Raw genomic sequence first — 26306 nt, 5'->3', positions numbered from 1 at the left:
TTTGCTCTGATATAACGAAACTGCAAAGTTCAAACCAAACAGCTGTAATAAAGTGACTTGTCACCTTTTTCGAATGATCGCAATTGTAATTCAAATCAACCTTTGCAATTCGAATTACAGAATAAAACATCAAACTAGATTATCAGATTGTATACTTCTTTTTACTAGCACCTTTGTTCACTGTCAAAAAATATGTATCCACAAAATGAGATTATAAAAAACCAGAAAAAAGCTAAACGTAATTTGATTAATTGACCATGAGACGAAAAAAAGTTTTTATATAAAGAAAAATAACAACATAAAAGCTATTTTATGACTCACTAGATGTGATCATTGACCTATTTCAGTGCAATTAACCTCTTTGTTGTTTCTTGTTTATATTTTTTATTCATTTTCTTTTGCGAGGCTTTATTTTGGGATCACAGGCAATTTTTTGCTCAAAATCTATGATGAAACTTTTCATGCAGCGCATAAAGTTTTGTCGTCAAACGAAAAAGTGATGTTTCGTGAAGCTAATATAATAAAAGGTTTGAGTGTCAATTTTATCACATATTATTCAGTACTATAGTGCAATATTCGGCAAAAAAAAACGAGATACATTCAATGAACACACCTGATGCTACTGCATCATGGTATCGAAAAAAGATTAAAAGGAACTGAGTTCGCCTTGCGTAACCATAAAAATGATGATGATCCAAACTGAGCTTAATTTCAACCAAGTTACAGGCAAAAAACGCCAGACAAATTAGGATAAGAAAACTATTTTAAGAACAAAACGTGATTTATGACAAGACATGTAATGAAAAAAAAAATGAACAAAATTTATTGAAAATGAAGAAACAATGAAAAATTGACCCGTCCAGTAAAATATGCATTAGATTTTTAGCAGTGTTGAGAGCATTAAGAGGTAGATTTAAGAACTCTAAAGGATGAATTGATACAAAAAGAACTACAACAATAGGATATACAAAAAGTACAGCAGCCATTCTACTGAACATCAACATCCACCATCTTCATCTTAAATGGAAGCAAAAGCATCGGCTGCATCACAGCGCAGGTTTATTGTACTGATTTTACAGTTGCGACGTAGATTAAATTTGAAGCATAAACTAAATTGCAAGGAATAAAAAAACTGCCATGCCGCTTAGCATGCTTTAGTTTGGACAATCAGGCCTGACGCATCTAAAAGAGACAAATATAAATAAAAAATGTTTTTATTTGTTCTTTTTTTATTTCGTCCTGAAGTTCTGTTTCATTCTTTACTACTCCAATTTCTTGTTTGAGCTTCCGATGTTTTTTTTTCTTGAATCGGCGCTTTTAATCTTCAATTCATAAAAAGTCTGAAGCGAAAGTGGTATTTTTTCGCTTTTGATCGCGCTTTGCATTTATGCCTCGTTGCTTAAATTCCGGTAAAAAATCCGGTCTTCTTTATTTTATGTTTCCGGTTGCTTAGACAAGTCACAGTTTGATAATTTATGCGTTGACTGATTCACTTAGTCTTGTCTTACACCAACCGTCAAATACGTTACATCTCTTCAATATTTTTAATTGAATCATTGAGTTGTTGTATTTATAGTTTTGCAAATTATATAGAGACAGGAACTTTCATTTTCTCTTCGTATTCTTGCTACAGTTTGCTAAAATTAGGTTAACAATGTTCATTTCTTTGAATCGCATTTTTTTGGTTAAATTTTATATGTTCTTTAATTTTTATTTTCGCATCAAAATATGTTCACTAATTTGAAGTTAATGATTGCGATTAACTCCAATAAAAAGTCAACAGTTGATTTCAACAATTTTACTTCTTAGATACATTGTCTGGAAATGCCAGTTTCATCGTCAAAGACACTAATGAAATAAAATTGCTCAAATAAAATTGTTCCAAAACAGGAAACTGATGCCTGTAGGCGCCTGTTGAGAAGTTTTCTTTCATCCATATTCACATCCTAATTAAAAGTTATCCAAAGAAGAGCACTGAGAAAAATTTTGCCTAGAAGCAAATTGACAATCAGTCTTTTATTTTGTCAATTAAGGCCTAAAATATTTTGTTATTTATTTATTGGTTATCTAACCATAAACCAATTCTGTGGCATTATCATTCGTGGTAAGTAATCTTTGATTCCAGTTTTTTCGTCTAAAGAAGTACTGCGACTCCGTGATACTCAATTTGCAACCTCTTTTTTTTGAGTTATCCGTACTTACATTTCTCATTTTCTTAAATTGAAACTAAAATAAAACAAGACTGCTCGTATCAGTGCGAAGCCCTGAATGTTCCGACTGCCCATTAAGGTTTATGGAGCAGTAATATCATTAAAAAATTAAAAGTAATAAAACAAAATTAAAATTTTTTTTTCAAAAATTTTTAACTTTTTTTAAATCATCCCCCCACACGCCATATAAAGTACAAAAGGATAGATTTCGCTACTTGTAACAAATCAATTATGGCAAATAAGCTTCGTTAAATCAATTTGAAACAATTTCTAAGACGGATTAACTCTCCGCTTACGCGTTAATAGCGCGAAATATATCGCGCGTTAATTGTCCCAAATTGGCCAAAATGGCAATCTTCAAACCCCCATAACTTAACGAAAAATGATCACAGGTGAAATATCTTTTCAAATTAGAGCTCAGGACAACAATACCTTTCGAATGATATAAAAAATTCCGTCAAAAATGGCTAGTTAAAAAGTCGAAATTTGTCTGAAGAAAAAAAACCCACCCCGAGCACAAATATTCCGTTACTTTCGTATCGAAAGTCGGAACAAAAACGGCTATTGCGACTAACAGTTTTCTAATTTTGAGCTTATTAACAGACAAAACCTTCTTTTTGTACTTTACTGGGCAAAATTAAGCAAAAAACGTACTTCAATTTATTGGAATTATTGAATTATAGACATGGTTTTTAAAATACAATTTATTGCCAAAGTATCCTTGATTGATGGGATTGTTTAAGAGGAAAATGTTTGTTAAACAACCCAGAATTGATAATTTAGGAACAAATTGAGACTTTTCTGTTATATAGCCCAAAACAACCAAATTGTTTTTGAGCTTCTTTTACAATAAAAAAAACAAGTTTAGCTCGCTGGATATATTTTCTTCTAATCAAATTCGAGCGTCATGATTTATCTTGAGAACATTGCAAAGCTCACTTTTAAGCCATATAACAGAAAAAAAATTGCTATTCCAGGCCTCAAAGAATATTGCAGCTGTATAGAGCAAAATTTTTGCTGTAAAAATTTTGTTTCTTTCCCATAAAAATGTTTCAGTAAAAATGCTTGGTGGCGTCCAACATGGTGGGTGGACCAAATGTTGGAAATTTATTTTCAGTTATTTTCAGCTAATCAAAATCGATTATTTATAAATCTTAAGCAAATCGCAAAAACTTCACAAAGCGAATAACGCCAGGCCATTAAAGCTACTTTTGTACTTTTAAGCAATTAAAAAATAAGCAGCTACATGAAATTTCAAATAATGCAAAATCGAAGTCGGGTAAGTACTGGAAAAAACCTGAAAACGATGTTTTTTAAATGAAAAATAAAACAAACAAAATTTTGCTGTGCCGCTGTAACTTCTGTTAATAGAACTACGGTAACTGCAAAAGTCAATTAGCCAATTGGAACGTCTAACATTTCTGATTGGTTGGAAAATTTCCATCACGTGGTCGCTTCATCAAGAGAATACCCCCGAATGCGTTCAGTAAAAAACTACTGATAGCATAACAGACAAACTAAATAATCAAATGAATTTTGTTTTCGTTATGCTCAGATTTTCAGAAATTTAAACTTGACGCAGACTTTTCTGAAACTTTTTTCTACATTTTCCCCAATTTAGATTACTACAGTAGTGCATAGATGCCTAATTTGTATTTCTGAGAAAAAGAATTAATATCTCACAAAAAAATTCTAAAAAAATGGTAAGATTCTGTTCTATCTACTGCTCGACGAATTACTCTGCTTTATAAGCCAACTTCTAATTGTGTGGCTGCTAAAGTCGGGTAAGTCCTGCAAAGTCTTGCTGCTATGCATTACGCTAGTCAAACTTTGAAAACTTTTAAGGATACTTAATGGAGCTTAGATAAAATCATTAGACCCCATTTAGAACAAGTTGGTCTGAATGGGATGTAATTTTTCTTAATTTTTTGTTTTAAAAATCAAAAAACAATTTAAAGGTTCAGCAAACGTTATAAGCATTGAGTATAGTTTAAGCAAAGTTCTTAAAAAATTTGTGTAAACTGAAAAATTTGTGTATAATTTATGGCGCTTAAAGAAAATCATTACACCCATTTAGAACAAGTTAAACTAAATAAGAGTTAAACCTTTTTCTTAAATTTTATAAGAAACAGACATTGAATATAACTCAAAGGCCGGGCAAACGTTGAAAGGTGAGTATACTTTAGGCAAAAAAATAGTATATTAAAAGTAGTATAATATAGTATATGTTATACTATATTATAGTATATAGCATATTAAAAAACTTTGAAAACAAACTGAAAACAATTGCTCAGAAGTGAATCAGAGGGCGGGTTTTAAATTGCCATAAAATGCAAGTTTTAGCCCATTAGAATTGATTTTTTCAAAAGTACCGATTAACATTTTTTTACAAATCATAGTGTAAGGTGGCAGATTATCACTCGAATCAATTTGGTTGGTAATTAGTTCAGATGCTATAATAATAATTAGGTTATGCAACAACGATCGGAAACTGTTATTTTCACACACAACAATAAGCAAAAAAAAATTGATAATAGTTTAGCCTAATTGGCTATTGAAAGTTTTTTTTGGTTTCAAAGAAAAACTTTCCAGATTTTTGGGACTCTCAAAAAGCCATTTTCTTTAAATTAAAAGGGAATAATACGGTATTTTTTTATTTTTTTTTACACTCGCTAGGCATTAGTTTTGTAATAAAATATATTTTCTGGTTAATGGTGTTTCTGTTTATCTAACAGGTTGCTTGTTACGGTATAACCGCTGCGCACGAAGACCGGTCTTGTAGCATGTGTGTCGATTAGGATGCCCATGTAAAAGAGTGAAGTCGACTCTTTCGCAAATTAAAACTTTTCTAACTCAAACTTTGCCGAATATCTAATTTGTCGAAAATGAAATTTCAATTCTCTGAACAAGTCAAACAGAATGAATTTTTCAGCTAATTTGTTTTCATCCAAATAAACACCTAATCAAAGCATTTATCGCATGATAGTAGGCACGCATGCTAATTGCTACGCCTACAATACGACAACCTAAAACAAACACGAAAATACTCTTAAGCTTGTACCATTGTTGAAACTTTTAAACTAATATAGCACGCGCAGCCATAACTTATTTTAAAATTTTTTGAATAATGGAAAGACTGAAATGGCAGCAGGCGATATATCTATAGTTTTTTACGACTAACTTATAGTTAACTCCAATTAAGAGCGGCGAATACAGCAGAATTGAAATATGTAGCAGAATCTGAAACTCAAAGTTGACTACCCCGTCCAAAAAATCCTACGCACGCCCCTGTGTCCAAGATAACCTGATGCTCACGTTCACCCTTGGAGTCTAGTATTTTATGGCCACGATGTCACTGTACTGTAGAAGTATCATATTACATCCAGCGTTCCACGTTCATTCACACAGAGATGGCACTGCTAGACTTCAAAGCAGGGGATGGGCGATGGTGGCGGCGGGGTAAAATAGAAGGAGCCTTTCTCAAATTGACCATTTCTATTCTCATTCGCTACTCTACTCTTATTTCACCTTCGCTCTTTTCTCTCATTTTTGACTCTGTGCTTCTCTGATGCAATAAGAGTCTATGTTCATTGTCTCCTGAAATGTTTTGAGTAAGTAAGCCTACAGGATAGTAAACCGACAATTAAGAAGATCAATTTAAAGCAATTATTTAGTTTCGCAGCTAAAAATTTAGCCTCAATGGATCTAATAAATGGATTCAGATTGAAGACAGACGTTTTCCACGTGAACGTCAATTGTAATCATTCGAATTTTTTTTGGAAAAAATAAGCCGAACCCTATGATGATTAATACTCAAATAGAGATTTATGGCATGATTGCAAACAAATGCTTGATTGAACCATATGAAAACTAAATATTCAAACAAAAACTTGATCTTTTTTGCAATTTGTTGATGTTTTTGAAGTAAAAACAGAGTTCAATCCACTGGTAAAATCACCAATAATCCTGCGCGTCTGTCTTTTTTGACATGCAAATCGTCTAAATCTTCATCGTCCTAGCAAGACTAAATATTTTGGTGTCTCCATTTCAAATAAAATAGAATATGTATTCACTCTTTGCTGTTTCGCTGTTTTATTGCCAATATTGCCCAAAATTCACGCCATTTGGCTTGTTTTCCCGGGCTAAATGACACCACTGGCTAAATGGTATGTTGGTCTGTTGAATTTTTAAAGCTCAGTTGGTGTTTATTTTTATCTTCTGATTCCACTATGGTAATGATTTGCCATTTTCAGTTATAATTTTTTGCCTGATTTAATGGCTTTTCCCATTTGTAACTTTTCGCTTCATTAAATGTCATTGTTTTATTTTACATGAATTACTTTCATCTAGTGGTATATTTTGATCATTATCGGCTGGTGCTCAGAGATTTTTTGGGGGCTAAAGGGAGGGGGTGCTTATGTGATTGTTGGGCTTATTCGAGGATGAAACACTTCAATCAAACCTCATCAGGCGTTTGAAATGTCACCCCATAACTTTTACATTAGTAAATTTGGCCATTTCGAAATTAAGCGGGCGATTGGTACAGACGAATTGTGAAAGGGGACAACCTTTCACTTCATTTTAGACATCCAATTCATCGTTGGTGATAAATTGAAATAACCACCAATTGAACTATACCAAACAACCTAAGCTGAGCTGACTTAAAACTCACAGATTTATCGGCATTTTTCTGAAATATTTTGCATCAAACTTCAATATATAGGTACAGTTTTCTTATGAAATAACTCTTTTTTGACACTTTTTGGTAGTATTGTCAATTTGATTGCCATTTGTGATTGATTTATTTTCTTTTCAGTCCTTATTATTCAATTACACATTATACATGTTTATTATATTTTTCAGCTGAGCTCTTTCTGATTTACTTCAGTCAAAAAAACCTGAGCTCGAATTGCTACCTACCATGAAGTTAAAGGAAGATTTAACGATATCAGATGGCAACCGAAGATGTTTATCACGAAAGCAGAAATAAAAAGCACAAAGGCCTTGAAAACCAGGTCAGTATTTTGAGACCATTTGTTCACAAGGGAAATGACCACCAAAATACAGCTCTTCAAAGAGATCCGCGATTGTGCCCCCGCTTATGAATTACATGCCTTTTTTGGGTTATTTTCTGGAATGGCAATTGCTGCTTCGCTTGCAGGCAACCATCACTAGCACGGATCAAGTTAAGTCTCGAACTTCGAATTTTCTCCAGAGGTGGAGGTCTAGCCTTTTCCCCATCGCTACTTTTTTCATTATTACTTTTAGCGCTGTTTCCCCTTATTTCAGTTACCCGAAAGAAACTTCCGAGTGGCTACGGTGTAGTATGAAATCAAAACTGCGTCAATCGCGACTCTCTCAAATATTAGCAAAAAATTGACATTTTTCTCTGTACCTGCTCGCACAAAACTAAGAATTTTTTTCCGGTTACCAGATTCCATCAACACTTTTGCCTTGAATGTATTTTTATCAAACTAATTGAATTAAAATTTAATTTGAAATTAGATTCAACACGTTCTTGAACAGATTTTATGGGATTGAAATAACCCCCAATTGATTATCGAGGGTGCTCAGCCATTGCGATACAACAAAAAATGGCACGGCTGCTAGCTCAAAAAAAAGCGAGCTGAATCAAAACAAAATGTTAGACAAATCGTTTAAAAAATTGATTTTTAACGTTTGTCTGGAACACGGATAAATCTAAGAGAAATACTGAGAAACACAACAACCAGTTTTAAATAAGTTTGAAAAACAAAATTTATTTAGCGGACACTGAGCAGACAGAAACTGGGTAAACGACTGATGCCCGAAAAAAAATCAAAATTGAGATATAAAACATTTTGAGCCAAAAAAATCCGAAGTTGTAGCAAACCCCCCCCCCCCCCCCCCTCCCCCCACCACCTACCCTTCCGTAAGCACAGAAGCAGTTTGAAAACTTTGGCGATTCAAACGACGAGTTATCAGATATCTTAGCAGATATGTTTCAGCCGAAATCATTTAAGCCGAAAAAAACCTTGAAAAGAAACTAGCAAAAAATAATAAGCGAAAAAAAACTAAAACAAGAGCTGTTTTACCACCAATAATAAAACTTCGAATGGAACGTCCATTTAAAAGGCGTACATGCTCAAAAAAAAAATTCAACACGCATTCTGTTTTGTTGATATCAGAACAGCGAGGTAACTGATTCAACTGATTTTGTTGAACTAATTGTTAACCCGAAAAGTCTTTATTCCAGTTTGATAACGCTTGCTAATCGCTAGCGTAATAACAATTTTATATAACGCTTATGTATTTTTTGCTGCTTGATACTTCGGCTGGTTTTTACATCGGCTAGTTTATATACCACCAGCTTTGAATTTATGCCATATGTGTTCACTCGAAGAAAATTTTAAGTAGAAATCATAATAAATAAAAATAAAATTAAAATTTTTCATTTCAGATTTTTTTGGAAAAAACATTCAAAAATTAGAAAATTAATTTGAAATAAAATTTTATAGGTAAACTAAGACCTCTAATTTTTTTTACAGATGAAGCAACAATCTCTCTGAAACTTTGTTTATAAGCTTATAGACCAGCATTTTAAACTATAATGGTGTGTTCTGCTTACAGATCAAACCAGCTGATGCTTCAAAACATACCCTGAAGCTGCAGTAACCAGAGTCCTAGATGGTCATGTACCCCTCATTCCACTCTGGCCCCACCAATTGGACCGACTCAGCAGGAGTGGGGGTAGGAGGGGGAGGCAGGGCTGGAGGAGGGGGTGGGGGAGTTGGGAAAAAGGGTGGGGATATCGATGAGCACAGGAGACTGAAGTTTCTCCAAGCAGTGCAACATGATACAGTTGAGGATGTGATGACTCATTGTAGCCATACGGCGTCCATAGACATTCTCCTACATGCGATAGATCTGGAGTGTGTAAGTGTGTTGCGGGAGTTGCTTCAGGCGCCCCAGTTTCTGGTGAGTTAAAAATCGAAAACTATTTTTAGCCTATACCTTTTAATGAGTTATGAGGATGAAATGTTTTCAAAATTGAGCTCTGATGGTTGATTTCAAAATTGATTTTAATCTGATTAAATCTTATCAAATGTAGGATAAAAAACAAGGATAGTCGTTTGCTATGCAAGCAGAACAGAATGTTTCGACCATTATGAGTTAAGTAAAAGTTCAAAAGAAAACAATAGAAAAATATATTTTACAAAAAACTTACTGTGTTTTGTTTAAGCTAAAGGGCCATTATATGAAAGCATTTTACACATCAGGTGCAATTTTCTCTGAATTAAAGTGAAAAAAAAAACTAATTAGAATTAAATTGGGCTCAAATTCTGTGTCATCCAAATCGAAGTTGGTCTGAAAATTCAAAAATTTAGACCAATTTCTTTCGACATTGAGAAAAACTTTTTTTTGGAATCCGAATCACGAATTTGATACTGTTGATTTTTCATACTTATCTGTCTTATTCGGAGCCCTATGTTGTGTCACAGGACGTGATCCAGGGCACTAGTAAGAGTGGCTACTTCCCCCCTGACATGACACCCCTGATGTTGGCAGCACACCACAACAACTACCAGATGATCAGTCTTCTCTTCAAACACGGCGCCACACACATACAGAGGTACTGAGTCGATTTCAACCATTTCGCAGATGCTGACAAAATTCTATATTTATTAAAAAGTAAGCTTATAGGCATTTTACAAACAATTTTAACTAATTTCATATATATTTTTTTCATAATATAGCATCACTGTGCGCTTAGTAAAATAATTTTCTACTTTTTTAGTATCTTCTACCTTGTTTTTGTTTGGTATATTGTAGACCAGAACAACACGACCACAATGACCCCCTGAGTGCTCATGCGACCTTGAATGTGTTCAAGGCGATCTCCGCCCCCATGTACCTGTTGAGTGTGGAGCCCTGCAACCCTATTCACGCCAGTCTGGCTCTCAGCCAGGAGCTGGACCAGTGGAGTATGTGGGAGTACGAGTTCTTCGAGGACTATCACCAGGCAAGTTAAGTCCACTTCAGTCCCGACACACTCAAAAAAATTGAGTCCGAGTTGTCCTAAGTGACTGAAGTTAAGTGATAGTTAAGGTAAACTTTACCTCAAGTCTACCTTAAAAGTACTTCAGGTAAACCTTTACTTTAAAAATAAAGGTAACTTAAAGTTGGTTCAGCTAAATTTCGGAAAAGTTTTGGAAAACTGTCTGGGAGGTGTCTCTTTGAATCAAGGCACGTACGGAAATTGTTGATCTCTTTTAAAGCTATAAAGAGTAGTAAAAAGATATTTTGGAATCATAATCAATATTAAAAAATAACTCTAAAAGATGAAAATTTAGTTACAATTGATTGACTTATCAAATTTTGATACCTCAGTCAGTTGTTAAGCAGCTAGGGTCCCTGACTAAGAGGTTATAATTTTCAGAAAAAAAACATCCGTAATTTTTGTGATGCAAAACGTATTGTAGTACGTCAACAAACAAGAAGAAAGTGTCCATTGTTGAGGTCTATGCTGAAATTGTGTCATGATGAAATTTTATGAGCTTTTCGAGTTATTCGAGGATTTTGAACGAGCGGGACTACCTCATTATTCAGTGCTTGGGTTGTCGAAAAATGTGTTCTTTCTTTTATCAATTAATAGAAAAAATCTAATACGACGAGGTAAAAAAAATTGACGAAGTATCAGTTTTGGAAATTTAATAAAAAATAGTTTACGTTTTGCTGACTGGAGAGAAAGTATTGAGAAATTTTAAGAAATGAGAGAACTTTTTTTGTTTTTGATTTTTTTTTGGCGGAATCTGAAGCCAGAGACCCTTTTTCATTTCATCTTTTCCAGATGAGCTGTGTCATGGAGCAGTTTGCGGTGGAGCTGCTCAAGCTGACACACCCAGAAGAGCTGGCCACCCTTCTGGTCCAAGGACCCACTGGCAAGTACCTCGAGACACTCCAGTACTCCGTGGACCTGGAACGTAAGAATGTGAGTGCGCATTTTACTAACTACATTGAAACATTCTTTGTTTCAAAAATATTTCAAAAGAGTCTTACATTTTTGACATATTTTAACAGATGTTGGATAGTTTCACTGCTAAACTAGTGTAATAGTATTCGTTTCAGTCACTTAATTTAGGGAGTTAGAACCAAAAAAACTTATTATTTCAAGACTTGATTAAGATTCTTGTGTCGGATAGTGAATAATGGCACAAATTTTTTAGTTCCTTTTTTGTTACTTTTGTGAATTTCACCAGAAATACGTTGACCCGATGATAAAAAAAGAGTCTGGAATTTTGTCAGATCTTTTTTTTTAAACTGGTACATTTTGCCCTAATTGGCTTGTCAAAATCAGGTGTTTATATTGTCACCCTGTAACATCAATGTCCCTTGAGGGGCTCCAAGTAATCAGGCAATCATTCCACTCCATTCACTCCAAGTCACTTTGCACTAATTGGACGGCCAAGAGAAAAGGGTTACATCAAATGCGCCAATAAAAACTTCAAAGACTGCTATATTTGAAAAGTCAGTGTTTCAAACAAAGCGGCTCAACAATTTTTTGGTAGGAGGGAGATACGTCTTTCAAAAAAATTCCGGAATTTGTCGGTCTGCTTGGTTCCCCTGCTTTGAAGTGGAATTGATATAAAGTTTATCCATAACTAAAAAATTTTAACTGTTCCCGTGTCTTACTCAACTCATTATCCAATTTTTTTTATCAGAGCGAGAGGGTTTATCAAATAACTTAATGGTGCGCACGCAAATATGTAAAAAAAAGTTTGTAGGCGATTGAGTATGGTATCATATTCAAGCATGATGAAGGATTTTCAGCTGTGATGTGGTCTAATAAAAAATTGTCGGAAAAGATTTTAGGGCTGACTTATTGCTGTGGGTGAAGATTGAATGACGATATAATTGTTTGGAAAAGTTAGTTAAGTTATCCATTTATTGTTATTACGCTTTCAAACATCTGCCCATCTCTCCTTAGTTTATTGGAAATCCAAAAAAAACTATTGAAAATCTGAATTTAAAAGATGTCCAATACAGTGATGATTTAAATGATTTGGACAAAACAAAAAAACTTGGGTTGATTTTAGACAAAAAAATAAAGACAACTTGCTTAGAATTTCAACAGAATTATTATGGTCTAATTTATTTTGCGAAATTAGGGTCCAGAATATAAATCTAAAAACTATCATTTTCGATTTTTAGTTAGTCAAAAATAAAACATAGCAAATTAGTTCAATTGCTGACAAATATTTATCGAAGTGAGCCTTTTTTATAACCCAGCAAAACTTTAGAAGAATTAGTATTTTATGCAGTAAAATTGAAACCTTTTGGATATCAAACGGAAATAATATTAATTATATGAAACTGAGACAATTTAACCTCCCTTAAACTTTGTTGGGCTATTTAAAAGGCTAACTTCAAAATATTTTAGCCAGCAATTGAACCAAAGGCCGATCCAGGATTTTCTCGAGGGGGGCGGATTTTCAAAAAATGTCCTAAATGTTTTCGACCTTTTTTAGAACGACTAAAATGATTTTGCGAGCTATCCTAAAGCACGAAACAAACAGGTCAAAAAATAATGTTTTAGGCATTTTTTGGAAAAGTTTGACAAAAAAATCGCGTTTTTTCGGCGCGCGCTCCCCCCTCAATATTAGTAATATTGGCGCCTTTAGAAAAACTTTAGGGCATCCAAGAATGGATATCTTAACATAGTACAAAGGGAGGCCCTTTGAGTTGGCAAGGGGTCGAAATCCTGAACGGGGGAGGGCGTCCCAAATCCTCTGGTGAATTGAACTAATTTTTGTGAACCGTAATAGGCGTAAAGCCAAAAATAGTCTTTTTGGGTGAAATTTGAACCCGATCTTTGCAAAATAAAATACAGCATATCAATTCTGCTGAAGAAGAATTATACAAAACTGAGACGATTAAACTTTCCTTAAATATTGCTGGGCTATATAAGCGGCTCACTTTGACATATTTTTGTCAGTAATTGAACCAATATTTTTGAACCGTAATTGTCGTTAAACTTTGTACCCGAATTTTGTTCACAAAAGATATTACATCCTTACACTATTATCAATTCGGCTGAATTTTGAAGCAAGTTTTGTATTCATCAATTTTTGTCCAAAGTCAACTCAATTTGAAAAAAAAAACGCGTTTCAAATATCAAGCTTTTTTATAGCTTTGTCCGGATAGTTTAAATCAGCACTGTATTTGATGCGACAGCTCGTAACGAGGGACAACTCGTAACAAGTAGCGAACGCTTGCTCTACTGCGCGTACATTTGGCACAAGAAAAATAGTGCTCGTAAATCAGTTTATGCCGCTTAATTTAGAGTTAAGAATTGTCGCCTGCTTCGAATTATCGCCTGTTTCGAATTGTCGCCTGTTTCGAATTGTCGCTTATTTCGAATTGTCGCCTGTTTCGAATTGTCGCCTATTTTGAGTTGTCGCGTGTTTCATATTGTGGCTGTTACGAAATGTCGCCTGTTTCGAATCGTCGCCAGTTACGAACTGTCGCTTGTTGCGAATTGTCGTCTACTATGAAATGTCGCCAGTCACGAATTGTCGCCTTACGGTTGCTTGCACGGCAACCGACTACTCTCATCCAATTTAGACCCCTACCTCCTTCGATTCTGCCAACATCATTCAGTTTTTTTTTCTTCATTTTACTATGTGTTTCAGTTCGTGGCGAGTGCAAATGTGCAGCTAGTGCTTTCCCCCATCTGGTACGGGAAGAGTGCCCCCCTGATCAACAAGTGGAGGAAAACAAACTTCCTCACCCGTGCCTGTCTGCTGCCTCTTCTATTTCTAGTGGCCTTACTCGAGCTCCCTCTCTTCGCTTTACTGTACATCACAATTCCCAATGTAACATTGTGTCACGACTTCAAGGTCATTTTAACTGCATTTAAAACCTTTCAAATTAATTTAATTAATTTAAGCTAATTTCTCTGAATGCTGACCAACCCTTAAAAAACAACTTCAAAAAAACCAACCCTTAAATTTTTTAAAAGCACCTTCTTAAGTGCTATTGCCAATTTATGCTGAATTTGAGGGGGAGCACACCAAAAAAAGCAAACTTTGGTCAAAATCTTCCAGTGCGGTGCATTATGGGATTTCGACAGAGTTCGAAAAGCTCAAAATTACTGAACTCAATCACAGACTGATTTTTTTCAAACCCACCAAACCCCCCCCCCCCCCCCCCCGTAAAAACATTTCTGCGCAAGCCACTGGCTTTAATTTTATGTTAATTACACTCCTGGCAAATGACGAATTGTATTTCAGGTAAAAGATCTAGTGCAGATCCCCCTGGTCAAATTTGTCAACCACATGGCCAGTCAATTCACCTTCCTCATGCTGCTAATCACAGCTGCAGCCACCAGTGAGGAGAGGGCATTCAACAGGCAGGAAGTGGGCGGGGCAGGGGGAGTGGGCGGCACCGGTGGGGGGAGGGGTGGGAACGCCAATCAGGAGTTGACTCTGGTGCTTCCGTCGCTAACTGAGTGGCTCATTTGTATGTGGGTCATCGGTGAGTTTTTTTGATTTTGTAAGCTCGTATATTAGGTGACTCTAAAAGCGTTAATCTAATAATTAAAACTTGAAAAAAAGTGATGAAAATTTTGTTTATCTAAGCTTTGAAGCGCTTTCGAAACTTTTTTAGACGATAGAAAGTAGCCCAATATCCACCTCAGGTGCGGATTTAGAGGGTGGGCTGGGGCGAACGCTTCTTCTTCTCAGAGATTCGACCCCCTCACCAACCAAAGGGTGCCTCCTTTGGTATCTTTTTATGACGTCCATTTTCGGTCGATCAACACTAACATTTTTCTAAAGACGCTTTGGGTGCCAATATATTTTAATTTTGAAGGGCAGCGCGCGCCAAAAAAAATTTTTTTGGTCAAACTTTCCAAAAATTGCCCAAAACTGCCTTTTTGGCTTTTTTTTTTTCAAAAAAATTGCATGCAGGGCAAAATTTTTTGTCAAAGTAGTGTTTTATGATGCCCGGAAAATCAATTTGGTCGCGCAAAATTTTTGAAAAATTTTGGAAAATCCTAGATCCGCCTCTGATCCTCCTCAATGATGATTATATGAACAAGCGATGTGAATAATTTCACTTGTTCAATTCGACAAATTGGTAGCACCGCAAAAAGCTTTAAAAAAATTTTAAACCATATTTTGTTTATTTTTTAAAGCTCTAGTCGTCTTTAATAATCATAATAAATTGTTCTCAAGGACAGTTTGTCGCAATGATTTTTTAGTATAATTCATCCGTTACCAAGCGCCGCGTGAGAGCGTTTCTTCATTTTATTCTAGTTAAAATTTGTCAGTGAATTTTATGATTGACAGTTGAGTTTGTTCAGGCATGGTGTGGAATGAGTTGAAGCAGGTGCAGGAGGGGGTGGGTGCGTACTTTGATGACCCCTGGAACCGGATAGACGCCACCATGATCATACTCTACTTCTCCACAGTCGCTTTCCGATTCTCATCACACGTCATTGTAAGATTTTATTTGACCTGGCCCCTAGCCTCAGCTAAATTGTTCTGCCTAATTGCTGAGGAAATAGAAACAAGACTGCTCGGATTGCGCGAAGCCCCGAATGTTCCAACTTTCTTTTAAGGTCTATGGAGCAATTCAATCTTATTAATTTTTAAAATAAAAATCGATTTTATATATTATAGATTCTAGCAACAGACTAGCTGGTTAGAAAACTAGAATTAGAAAACAAATTTGAAAATGAAAAGTGTTTCAAAATTAAAGTAAGTAACTGGAATAGAATAATTCTTCCTGCAATCTAGATTTAAAAAAAAAATAGGTTAATGAACACGTGTTTTCCAGATTTTTCTGATAAAATAAAATTTTTAAATTCGCAACAAAATTTCTCAACTTTTTTCCTAAAGTTAAAATTCGATGATCCTAGTGAAGACTTTTATGATTTTTTCAGGATAGGTCTTACAATTTGTCCACGCCCAAGTTTAATTCGCGGTTTGATTTTTGGTTTCTTTCAAGTTCAGTTCAAATTCTTTGATAAAAAAGGCAAACTCCTGTATCGCAAAAGGTGAAAAGCAAAAGTGAAAAGTGTAAAAGTAAAAAAATTGACTAATATCTAATTTGGAAACTGGTTTTTAATAGATCTACTTAACAATCTCTCCCCCCCCCCCCCCCTCTATTGTATCTAATAAAGAAGAATCTCCAACCCTGTAAATAAAAACAGTAAATTCGCACCAGAGCGTTGTATGTAAATTCGAATTTTGCTGCATTCTGATTGATCGAAAATTCGCTGCAAGTAATCTACTTAATAATCTCCCCCACCCTTTCTTGAATAGGGGGGGGGGGTGCAGGTTTTTGAGTAGATCCTTTTTAATTTTCCAATTTCCCAGCGAAATGAAAAAATTACATCTTGATCCAATTTTATTGAGTTGAGTTGATTTCATCAAAAAAGTACCAATCACAAAATGTTCCTTAAATTCGCATAGTTTTAAGGTCACATAATTTTACTTCAGAATTCTAATTGAATTTGATCTGTTTCTTTGTGTTCATTAACTCTTTTCTAGCTGTCTTGTTCAAACTTGGTCGCGTATTGGTCAGTAAGTTCCATCAACCCGAAAGGTTTAGCTCACAAATCAGTGTTTTCCAGTGTTCTTTTCAAGGCTTATTTGCCTCTTTTTTCTAGTCTTAAAGCAAAGTCCACTGCCGAACAGCAAAAGTGTTCAGGTTATGAAAAACGTGACTGAATTCTAGTTTTGATAATGGATTTTAATTTCCAGATTTCCCAGCGGAATAAAAACTCACTTATTTATCCAATTTTCTCAAATTGAGTTAATTTTATCAAAAGAGTATCAATCATAATTTGATTATGTATTTCAAAGAACTTTAAGTCCACTTATTGCGTGCTTGGAAGTTCGAAAATTCAAGTTTTTATTTGTTTCCTTGCGTTCATTAAATCTTTTCAAACTGATTGTTGGCTTTGTTTAAATCAGCTAGTAAATTATAAAAAAATAAATCATCAAATTTCAGTGTTGGCTTTAGAAGGGTCGTTTAGATAAAAGATTTCAAAATTGACGCTCAATATGTTAAAACAGCTTTTGCCGATTTTTCTCCCTCTCGCAAAAAAGTGTGCAAATTTAAAAATATGTGTAATTTGTTTTACTTTTCAGAATGTTTTTCTGTTTTCAGAGTGGCATCCATTCAGTCGTGGACGTCGACTCCGACCTGGTCAATGGGACCAACATCACCACAAATATCAACAACAACATACACACTCCCCTCAATACCTCCCTTGTAACTCAGGTTCGTATTTATTTAAATCAGTCGATCAGTCACTAAAATTGCTCGCAATCGAACTTTCGACTTATTTGGTTGCAATGGTTCGGCATTTAAATTTTCCAAATTCCGCTGGAAAATCATTGAAACTTTAAGATTGACCCGAGTCCAACTTTGACCCGTGGAAAACTGCCTTTTTGACCTAAAAGTTGCCCAGGCTAGAAAAAACAGCTTTTTGCATTTTGGCCCATTTGCAAAAAGTTTAAAGTTAATTGCTAAAAGATTGATTCAGTACAATATTGCTATATTTTGAAAAAAAAATGTCAGACAGAATCGAGAAAATGCGTTGTATTGAATTTTTTTCGAACTAACAGCATTTTTCACCGTAGGTGGGACGAACTTCTGGTGACCCAGACCCCTCAGCAGAAGAAGGTGCCTCGTCTTCGTTCCAGTATTGCGACCTAGTGTTTCTGTCTGAAGGAGTGTTCGCAGTAGCCAACATCTTCAGCTTCATGCGACTAGTGACTCTAGCTACGCTATCCCAGCAGATAGGTAAGTAGTAATAGAGAAAAAAACAACATAGTTTTTAACAGACAAATTGATTTGTTTATGAATTGAATTAGTTCATTTTACAGATAGGTTTCGTGTAGTCAGTGGCGTTCGCAGAATTTTTTTTAGGAGGGTGGGGATTTTGCGAAAAAAAATTTTGAAAATTTTGCCGAACTTTTTATTTAGGTCGACCAATGTGATTTTCCGAGCTCTCCCAAAATAGTATAAAGAGACCCGATTTTGTGAATTTTTTTACTCCTCAGGCAAATACTTCAAAAGACAGGTCATAAAAGGCGTGCTTATGCACTTTTTGGTACATTTTGACCAATAAATTGCGTTTTTTCGGCGCGCGCTCCCCCCTCAAAATTAGTCGTATTGGCGCCGAAGGCTCCTTTAGAAAAATTATGAGGTTGTTCAGCGAGAATGGATGTCATCAAGTTATACCAAAAAGGGGCCTTTGGAAAAATTTGGGAACCAGAATTGAAGGGAAGGAGGCTGATGCCCCCATCCCCCGCCCCCTCGGCACGCTACTGCGTGTAGTATATTAGTTCAAAATACAGATTAGTTGCAAAGTAATTTTTCTTAAAAAAAGCGACTTTAAATACAAGTCATTATTTTTGACTACACTGACTAGGCTTTTTAGCATCAGTTACGACTTTAATGTATGTGTTCTAGGCCCTATGCAGATATCTCTGTTCCGGATGGTGAAAGACGTTGTCAAGTTCATGTTCATCTTCTGCCTGGTTCTTCTGTCCTTCGCCTGTGGACTGCACCAGCTGAACTGGTTCTTCAAGACAGAGTGTCTGGACGGACTCTCTCTCCCCACTGGGGAATGTAACGACCAGTCTGACAAAAAGGCATTCAACACGTAAGTGGGCAACGTTGAATCTAATCTAATAATTTGTATTTTGAAAAGTACCTCGCTTTTGCTACCATTTTTGGATTATCGACTATCACTTTTTTTACATCCTCCCTAAATCGGGGTCTAGGGTGGATATAGGAAGAAGAAAAAAGAGAGATAGATAGAGAGAGAGAGAGAGAGAGAGAAAAATATGGGTGGGGAGTATTGACACGTCAAAAAAATTCAAAAAGTACTCAAACACGTCATTTATTGCATATTTCATTAAAAAAATTTGCCTGCGGCTCAGAAAGTTTGGTCAAATTAGGGTCTTCATCGTATTTCGATAGAGCGTGAAAATCAATTTGGTCGACAAGTAAAGTCTAATTCTCTCAAAACTATAACCACAAGTTTAAGTCTATGAGCTCTTTTACTCTGTTTTATTTCAGACTGTTCAGTGCAATGCGGACCCTGTTCTGGGCGCTGTTCAACCTGTCCCCTCCCCCCAACAACATAGAGCCATCAGTGTCCTTCCAGACAGCCTCCACCCCCATCATCATGTCCATAGTGGAGTGCATGTATGCCTCCTATTACGTCACTGCTGTCATAGTCCTCCTCAGAATGCTGGTGGCCATGATGACCACTAGCTACAGGGACATAGAGGTAAAAAAATTAGTACAAGAATTTTTCTATAAAGTTATTAAAAAGCAATTTTTCTTGCGTGTAGTTAATTTAATTTCCAGCGTTCAAATCTCACAAAAGTCGACGGCCAAGTTTTATGCAATATATTGCCCAGCTGTTTTTAACATCGTTGGTTTTTTCGGCTCAAACACGACGTGTGGAAATTATCAAATAGCATGCTCGCTTAAATTTGAAAGGAGGCCAGCAGTCTAGATGCTAAACTTAAACACCAATGCGATTGATCGATCAAAGTATTTCGAAAGATATTTTAAAAAATCAATAGTAAGATGCCAAATGTAGCGTTCCCTTCGTTCTATGAAAGAGTGTCATCAAAAAAAGTGAACAAAACTTTTTTATCGAAACTTAGTTGGTCTATTAATTTTTGGGCTTTTTTCAGAGTCGCGCAGACATAGAGTGGAAATATGCCCGCAGTAGACTATGGATGACGTATATAGAAGACGGCAGCACCCTGCCCCCTCCCCTCAACCTGCTGCCCAGTGTGAAATGGGGAGTGAGGGTAGTGAGGGGATTAATCACCGGGGGTCTGTTCAGGGGGGACCAGTACTGGAAGCCCCCCGAGGAGACGGAGGAGGCAGACAGGAGAGCCCAGATCACATATCAGGCAATTGTTCTAATTATCAATTTCAGACTAATTTCAAGTAAAGCCGGTTAGTGAGCAAGTACCAGATAAAGAATCGATCACGTTCTCCTTTGCAAAAAAATTGTAAGATTTTTTTATATTTAAGAAAACAAAGCCATTTGTAAGTTCTTTTTGAAGGTTTTGACCCTTAGAAAAAATTTAGCCTCCTCTTTCGGCACGTGATTTTCGGCACGTGATTTTCGGCGCGCCTTTCAAAATTTCAGTTTTTTTAATCTATAAAAAAATTTCTGAATAAATGGTACATAGATTAAACAATCAGGTCCATATAAGATGGTACTTAATAGAAAGTTCTCAGCGGCACTTCAACAGGTTGAATTACCTTCTGCGCTTGCTCAAGTTGGCGCTCTTTCACTGACAAGTTTTCTATATTGTTGGATTATTGCACAATTTGAGACAAATTTATTTATGTTTATATTTGTGTAGACGCTGGTGCAGAAGCTGTTCGACCGCTACATGATGGAGAAGGCCAGGACGAACATGTACAGTCCCCGGGAGAGTGAAGAGATGAGCATCTCCATCAACAGACTCTACGTGGAGAACAGACGCCTACTCAACCTCATACAACGACTCACCAAGTACACAAAACAACAATTACACTATCTTTTTTTAATAGTTAAGATATAAACTTTTTCTCTCTTTTAACAAATACGAACCAGTTTTCTCTTTAATTTGATTTGTTGATTTAAGTTAAGTGAATTTAGAATTTCGTTGTACAAAACAAGAACCAGAATTCAAATAAAGGATCCAAATTTTAAATTTCAAATGTCAAACGGCCATTTTTTTCATATTTTCATATGTTCAATAAAACATAATCGCAATTCACAACTTATTCAGCCATTTCTCAAAAAAAGAACAACTATTTTATATTGAAACCCTCGTAAATAGTCTGTGTATTATTGTATTAGTTGAATGTCAAAAAAAAACCGAAAAAAATGAATTGTACTTCCGTTTTCCGTTTTAGAGAAAAAATGATATTGCTTTAGAATGAATAAAGGAATGTTTAACAGGGACTCGGAGGAGCAAGCCAAATCATGGTACGCAGACTACAACATCCGCAACCAACACCTCATGTTCCAGCCATCAGGAGAACCCCTTCAGAATCAGAACCCCCACCCCCTCAACCCACCCCACCCCCACTCCCACACTGCCAATGGGGGCAATCAACAGCAGGGAAAAAGGGTGCAGGGAGGGGCTAGGGGAGGGGACATTGTTGACAATTATGTGCATCTCAACAGTGTCAATAGACTGGTTAGCAACTGCAAACACTAAACTATTAAAGCACTTACAAAAATTAATATCAAGTTGCTCTAAAAGTAGAATGGAAAATCCACTTAATCTATTTTTGCAACTTTTTTGTCGTTTTTTTTTGTGAGCGGCGGAGGTACTGGAATTAGACGAATATAATGTTTCAGTCTAATCTTTAGCTTTAAATAACACTCTTTTTGATATTTGGCAAAATGAGACTGCTGAATCAGAGCGAGACTTCCGATGTCCTGACTGCCGTTTAAGGTTTTAATGTGTCTTAGTAAGGACACTATTTATTTTGAAACTCATTGGATCAAAGGTTTTCTCGAAAGGGGAAAGATTTGTATTTGAAATTAAGAATTTTTAATAATGCCCACTTTCAAATACATGATAATGCTATGTTTCAAACAAGGACAACTGGTTGCTGTGCAAGTCGCTCAGAAAGGTACGACCACACTTTCCGAAATATCAGACTTATCTACATATCGTAAAAAAATTCAATCAAATAGAAGGGTTACGCAAAATACCAACATGATAAAATGTTTCTTGTGTACGATTAAATCACAGATTTTACGAAAACACTCTCAAAGAACTGACATTGTTAAACACGTTTGTAAACTGGAAAAAATTTGATGAGGTTATTTTTCACATTAATTTATCAATTAAGTCGCCTTTTGGTATTTGAATTAGTTATATTTTGCTGCAAAACCTCAAATGAATTTTTTTGAAAACGTCTAGGTTTAGGGTTTTCCCAAATTGGAATGATTTATACTGAAAAAAAAAGAATAATTAAAAACCATAATTCAACTACAGAGGTTGAAGCAGAGAATACATCCAACCAAGGCTCAAGCATGCATAAAAGTTCTTAATTTTGTTAATCCGATAAAGTTTACGCCAAAAACATTCAGGCGGAACAAAAATTTCAGGCAAAACTTTTTTAAAAATAATAAAATAAAAAATATCAAAATTGATAAATTTATAACTATCGTAAAAAAATTTCAAATAGAAGGGGTACGTAAAATACAAACATGCAAAAATTTTCTTTATGTGACCAAAAGACAGATTTTACGAAAAAAATTCTCAATTAACTGGAAAAATGGAAAAATATTTGATATTTCGATTTGGATTCAAAAACGCTTGCTAATCGTTATTTTAAACAACAATAACGAGGTTCTTTTTTACAATTATCAAATTACTTTCTTCAAAGCTATATAAAGTATTTTTTCTGCAGCAAAACCGGAAATTTTGGATGTCTTGATTCGATAAAATTTGGCTTTTTTCCGGCTTAGCAAACTCATTGAAAAATAAAAAACCGTAATGAGGCTATGGCTTTTAAATACTAGAACGAAGATATGATGAAAGAGACTGCTGTTATCCACATTCAAACTCTTTTCATTTCATTTGAAACCACCTATGATCATGTGTTGGCAGTTGATACTTAATTTAATTTAATTGCGGTGGTCCGGAAGTTAAGTTTTATAGACTCCAGCAGGTACTTTCTAAGACACTATTTGATCATTAATCATCGAGCAAAAATTAAAATTATTTGAGGACTGCTCATTCGCAAAATACCGATAAAACAATTGTAGACAGTTTTTTTTCAAGTTGTGTCATTTGTGTCTTTTCAATTTGTGCAGGTAGTGTGATGATAAAACTATACAAACCGGTAGAATGTCAGTGAGTTGGTCATATTTGACAACAGTTGTTTTCCAAAATGAACATCAAACAGAACATGAAATATTTCAATTATAATTGTCTTTTTTCCACAAATTTTTTTGGTATTTTTTTTAGAAATTTCTTCTTTATTCAAATTTTTGTAGCCTAAGTTACTATAATTTTTATAAAACGATTGTTACTCGTTCGCTTTACTCGCTCAAAATTAAACTGAAAATAAAAAAACTTTATTTGATTTTTCTCGACAATGGGACAAGTTTTTGAAACATTTTTATGGTTGTTTGTGAGTTGGTTGGATTATTATACAAGCAAGCTTGTGGTGTAGTATGAACTATATTTTTTTCCAACCAAAGTCGCAAATATTGTTGCGACGCAAATATTGTTGCAATAAATTGTGTTCTTTTTGAAAGTGTTCAATTTGATCAATAACCAGCTAGTAAGTACAGCCAATGCTGAGGATATTAACACCGACTACTAATGTTCCGACTTTCGTATCGAAAGGAAAAGAATATTAGTGCTCGGGGTGGTTTTTTTTTCAAATTTCGACTTTTTAATTAGCCGTTTTTGACGAAATTTTTTCATATCATCCAAAAGCTATTGTTTGGTTTTGGAAAAATTTCGACTTTTTAACTAGCCGTTTTTGACAAAATTTTTTCATATCATCCAAAAGTTATTGTTGTCTTCAGCTTAAATTTGAAAAGATATTTCACCTTTGATCATTTCTCACAAATTTATGGGGGATTTGAAAATTGTCATTTTGGTCAATTTGGGAAAATTAATGCTCGATATAATTCGGGCTATTAACGCGTAAGCGGAGATTAATCTGTCTTAGAAACCGTTCCAAATTAGTTAAAGGAAGCTAGTTTGCCATGATTGATTTGTCAAATTTATCACTTTGTACTTTATATGGCGTGTGGGGAGATGGGTTTCACAAAAATTTTGAATTAAAAAAAATCATTTTATTTTACAGAACAATCAGGGCTTCGCCCTGATGCGAGCAGTTTTGTATTACAAGTGGTTCCTTAGCTTCAAGGTATCATGGATCTGTAGCGTAGAGATAGAGAGGAGACCCTCAACAAAATAATAGGGTCGAACCTGGGCAGGGTCGGTTGCTCTTAAAGAACGTTTTCGTATACTAGCTAAAATGCGTCCGTTCTATAAATTGAGGCATGTGCTATTAGTAATTTTCTTTTTTTTCAAATTGACTGGTACTGCTAATGCGTCGTAATTGGCTTGCGTCCCTTAAGAAATTTTGTAGATACAAAGTTTTACTCATTCAGTTTTTCCCAGTAGCGTTATCGGTCATATTTTGCTTGTGTATGCGAAGTGCAGCTTCGCCTCTGTGTAATATATATCACTCGAGTTCTTTTGAATTACAAAAAAAAACTAAAACCAACACAAAGACAAAGTTCCTGCCCACTTTCATACCAACAAGCAATTGAATTTTTTTTAATGTAGCACAATGGTTTCATACCGTTTCTCATACCAACAAGCATTTGAAATTTTTTTTAATGTAGCACAATGGATTCATGCATCAGACAATGACACTTGCGAATCAGGTGTCGGCTCTTACTAGCGTTGGAGGGTTAAGAGTGAACAACATGGATTTCAACACCGCTGCAGACGATACAAGTTCAACAAATAGTCCCGTTAGGCAGAAATATTGTCCGAGTGATTCTAGCGAAGAGGAAGTTTTGCCCGAGGGCAATTCTGGCGGAGGCGGAGCTGATAAATTAGGAGTTGCTGCGGCGGGGTTGGACGAAGACCGGCAAAGCTTGGAGGGTGGGGGTCAACAATTTATGACTGTAGCAGAAGTCACAGAGCCCGAGCAGGAAATTCCTCTTAGTCCAGAATCACGTCAGATGTTTCCAGCTGTGAACATATCTGCTACCTCTACGAGTGTTACACCAAGGAACCCAAGGGAACACCAAGGAATCCAGGAACCACAGAACATAGCCAGTCAAGATGATAGGAATATGGAAATTTTGAGGCATATTTTAATTCCTGAACAACGAATCAGTCCCCCTTCTCATTTAAACGACCTAGACAAATTGCGTCAACATGCACGAGTACCAAGAGCAAAGAAACATCACGAAACTAAATCAGAACAAGAACCAAGTCACGTGACTAAAAACGAAGTCGGTGTTGACGAAAATGTAAAACCGTTTGTAAACGTATACGAGAATGTTGTTCCTCGATCTGCAGAATTAAGAACTGAATTGGAGAGGAGATTAGAGCCCAGAGGCAAAAAAGGCGGCAAGCTGAGAAAAAGCAGTAACAACCCGCATCACAATGACGAAACATGCGTATGATTCAAAAATGAGATCACAAACTGCGTGAATTTATTCGTCATTACGTTTACGTTTACGTTTGCCTTATTAAGTCGATTAACAGAGACTAAAAAGGGCGAATAAAGTGAACAAAATCGAAAAAAGTTTGTCCAACTTTCACCACCCTGAAACGAACAGAACGGTAGGGACTCCTCAAACGTCCACTGGATCCCGAACTCTCTGTGTATCAAATCCTTGGTTCGACCAGATCCTTGGTTCGACCAAATTATCCAGCCAGCGTTGAGCTACAAATGGCGACGCTTTTTGATTTGGTGGACCAAACCAAACATTAGCAGTAATTTGAAACTAGCTTTGATTTTATATCACTTTTTCAACATTCATAAATATGATTACTTTATTTGCCTTTCACTTGAACCTTTGATTTGGTATTTGGGATCTGAGTTTTAACTTCTTCAAGCTTAGCAGCAAATTAACCAAGATTAAATTATCGTAATATTTTTTCAGGCGAATGTCAACAAGCAACCATTCTTTAGTTTTTCAAGACTTTTCTCAGTTTTTATGGAAGTATTGGCAAGAAATCGCACTCAAAGTGTATACACTAATATAGTGAATTTTCCAATTTTCTTTTACCCGGACAAGGCGCGCTTTTTTCTTTTTCGGCCAACTGGTCGATCGACTTGTTGACCGATTGCCTAAGTGATCGCACTTCAGCTCCACCACTTATCATCACCTCATCTACTTCATTCGCGGCCTTCTCTCTCTTCTCATCATCTATGTTTTAATTACTTATTTGCAGTTGATTAAGTAACTAAACTATTCGTTGATTAAACTTTTTCATAGTTTGCTGATCAAAATCAACGCCAACTCAATTTAAAAATTGAAAATACACTATTTTTGAAGCGTTAACAGTC

General features: G+C 35.5%; 1 protein-coding gene and 1 long non-coding RNA gene across 3 annotated transcripts; both read left to right on the top strand.

The window, feature by feature from the left end:
• Positions 1 to 1155: 1155 nt before the first annotated feature.
• Positions 1156 to 8948, top strand: LOC134842339 (uncharacterized). 2 transcript variants are annotated; one of them, XR_010162491.1, is made up of 3 exons: positions 1156 to 2104; positions 7074 to 7225; positions 8820 to 8948. It is a non-coding gene; the product is annotated as an uncharacterized LOC134842339 (long non-coding RNA). The 2 variants fall into 2 exon arrangements; XR_010162492.1 differs by lacking the exon at positions 1156 to 2104 and adding an exon at positions 6596 to 6933.
• A 41-nt stretch (positions 8949 to 8989) lies between these two features.
• Positions 8990 to 25933, top strand: LOC134841582 (short transient receptor potential channel 4-like). Its single transcript, XM_063857613.1, has 15 exons — positions 8990 to 9167; positions 9692 to 9822; positions 10023 to 10212; positions 11041 to 11181; positions 13883 to 14089; positions 14483 to 14726; positions 15556 to 15692; positions 17370 to 17483; positions 17846 to 18008; positions 18681 to 18873; positions 19293 to 19506; positions 19922 to 20146; positions 20609 to 20760; positions 21193 to 21433; positions 24622 to 25933. The coding sequence occupies exons 1-15, from the start codon at positions 9063 to 9065 to the stop codon at positions 25414 to 25416; spliced, it is 3252 nt and encodes a 1083-aa protein (XP_063713683.1). The 5' UTR covers positions 8990 to 9062; the 3' UTR covers positions 25417 to 25933.
• Positions 25934 to 26306: the final 373 nt, after the last annotated feature.

The sequence above is a fragment of the Symsagittifera roscoffensis genome, chromosome 3 (assembly GCF_963678635.1).
Source record: "Symsagittifera roscoffensis chromosome 3, txSymRosc1.1, whole genome shotgun sequence".
Taxonomy (NCBI): Eukaryota; Metazoa; Xenacoelomorpha; order Acoela; family Convolutidae; genus Symsagittifera; species Symsagittifera roscoffensis.
The sequence above is the reverse complement of the archived record's forward strand: the minus strand, read 5'-3'. Positions and strand labels throughout refer to the sequence as shown.

Bases quoted from the DNA above. Each gene is read 5' to 3' on its own strand.
- LOC134841582 (XM_063857613.1), top strand. From the start codon at position 9,063: ATGACTCATTGTAGCCATACGGCGTCCATAGACATTCTCCTACATGCG. The intron at 15,693-17,369 runs GTAAGATTTTAT...TTCTGTTTTCAG, and splicing joins GATTCTCATCACACGTCATT to AGTGGCATCCATTCAGTCGT. The intron at 21,434-24,621 runs GTTAGCAACTGC...TTTTTAATGTAG, and splicing joins TCAACAGTGTCAATAGACTG to CACAATGGATTCATGCATCA.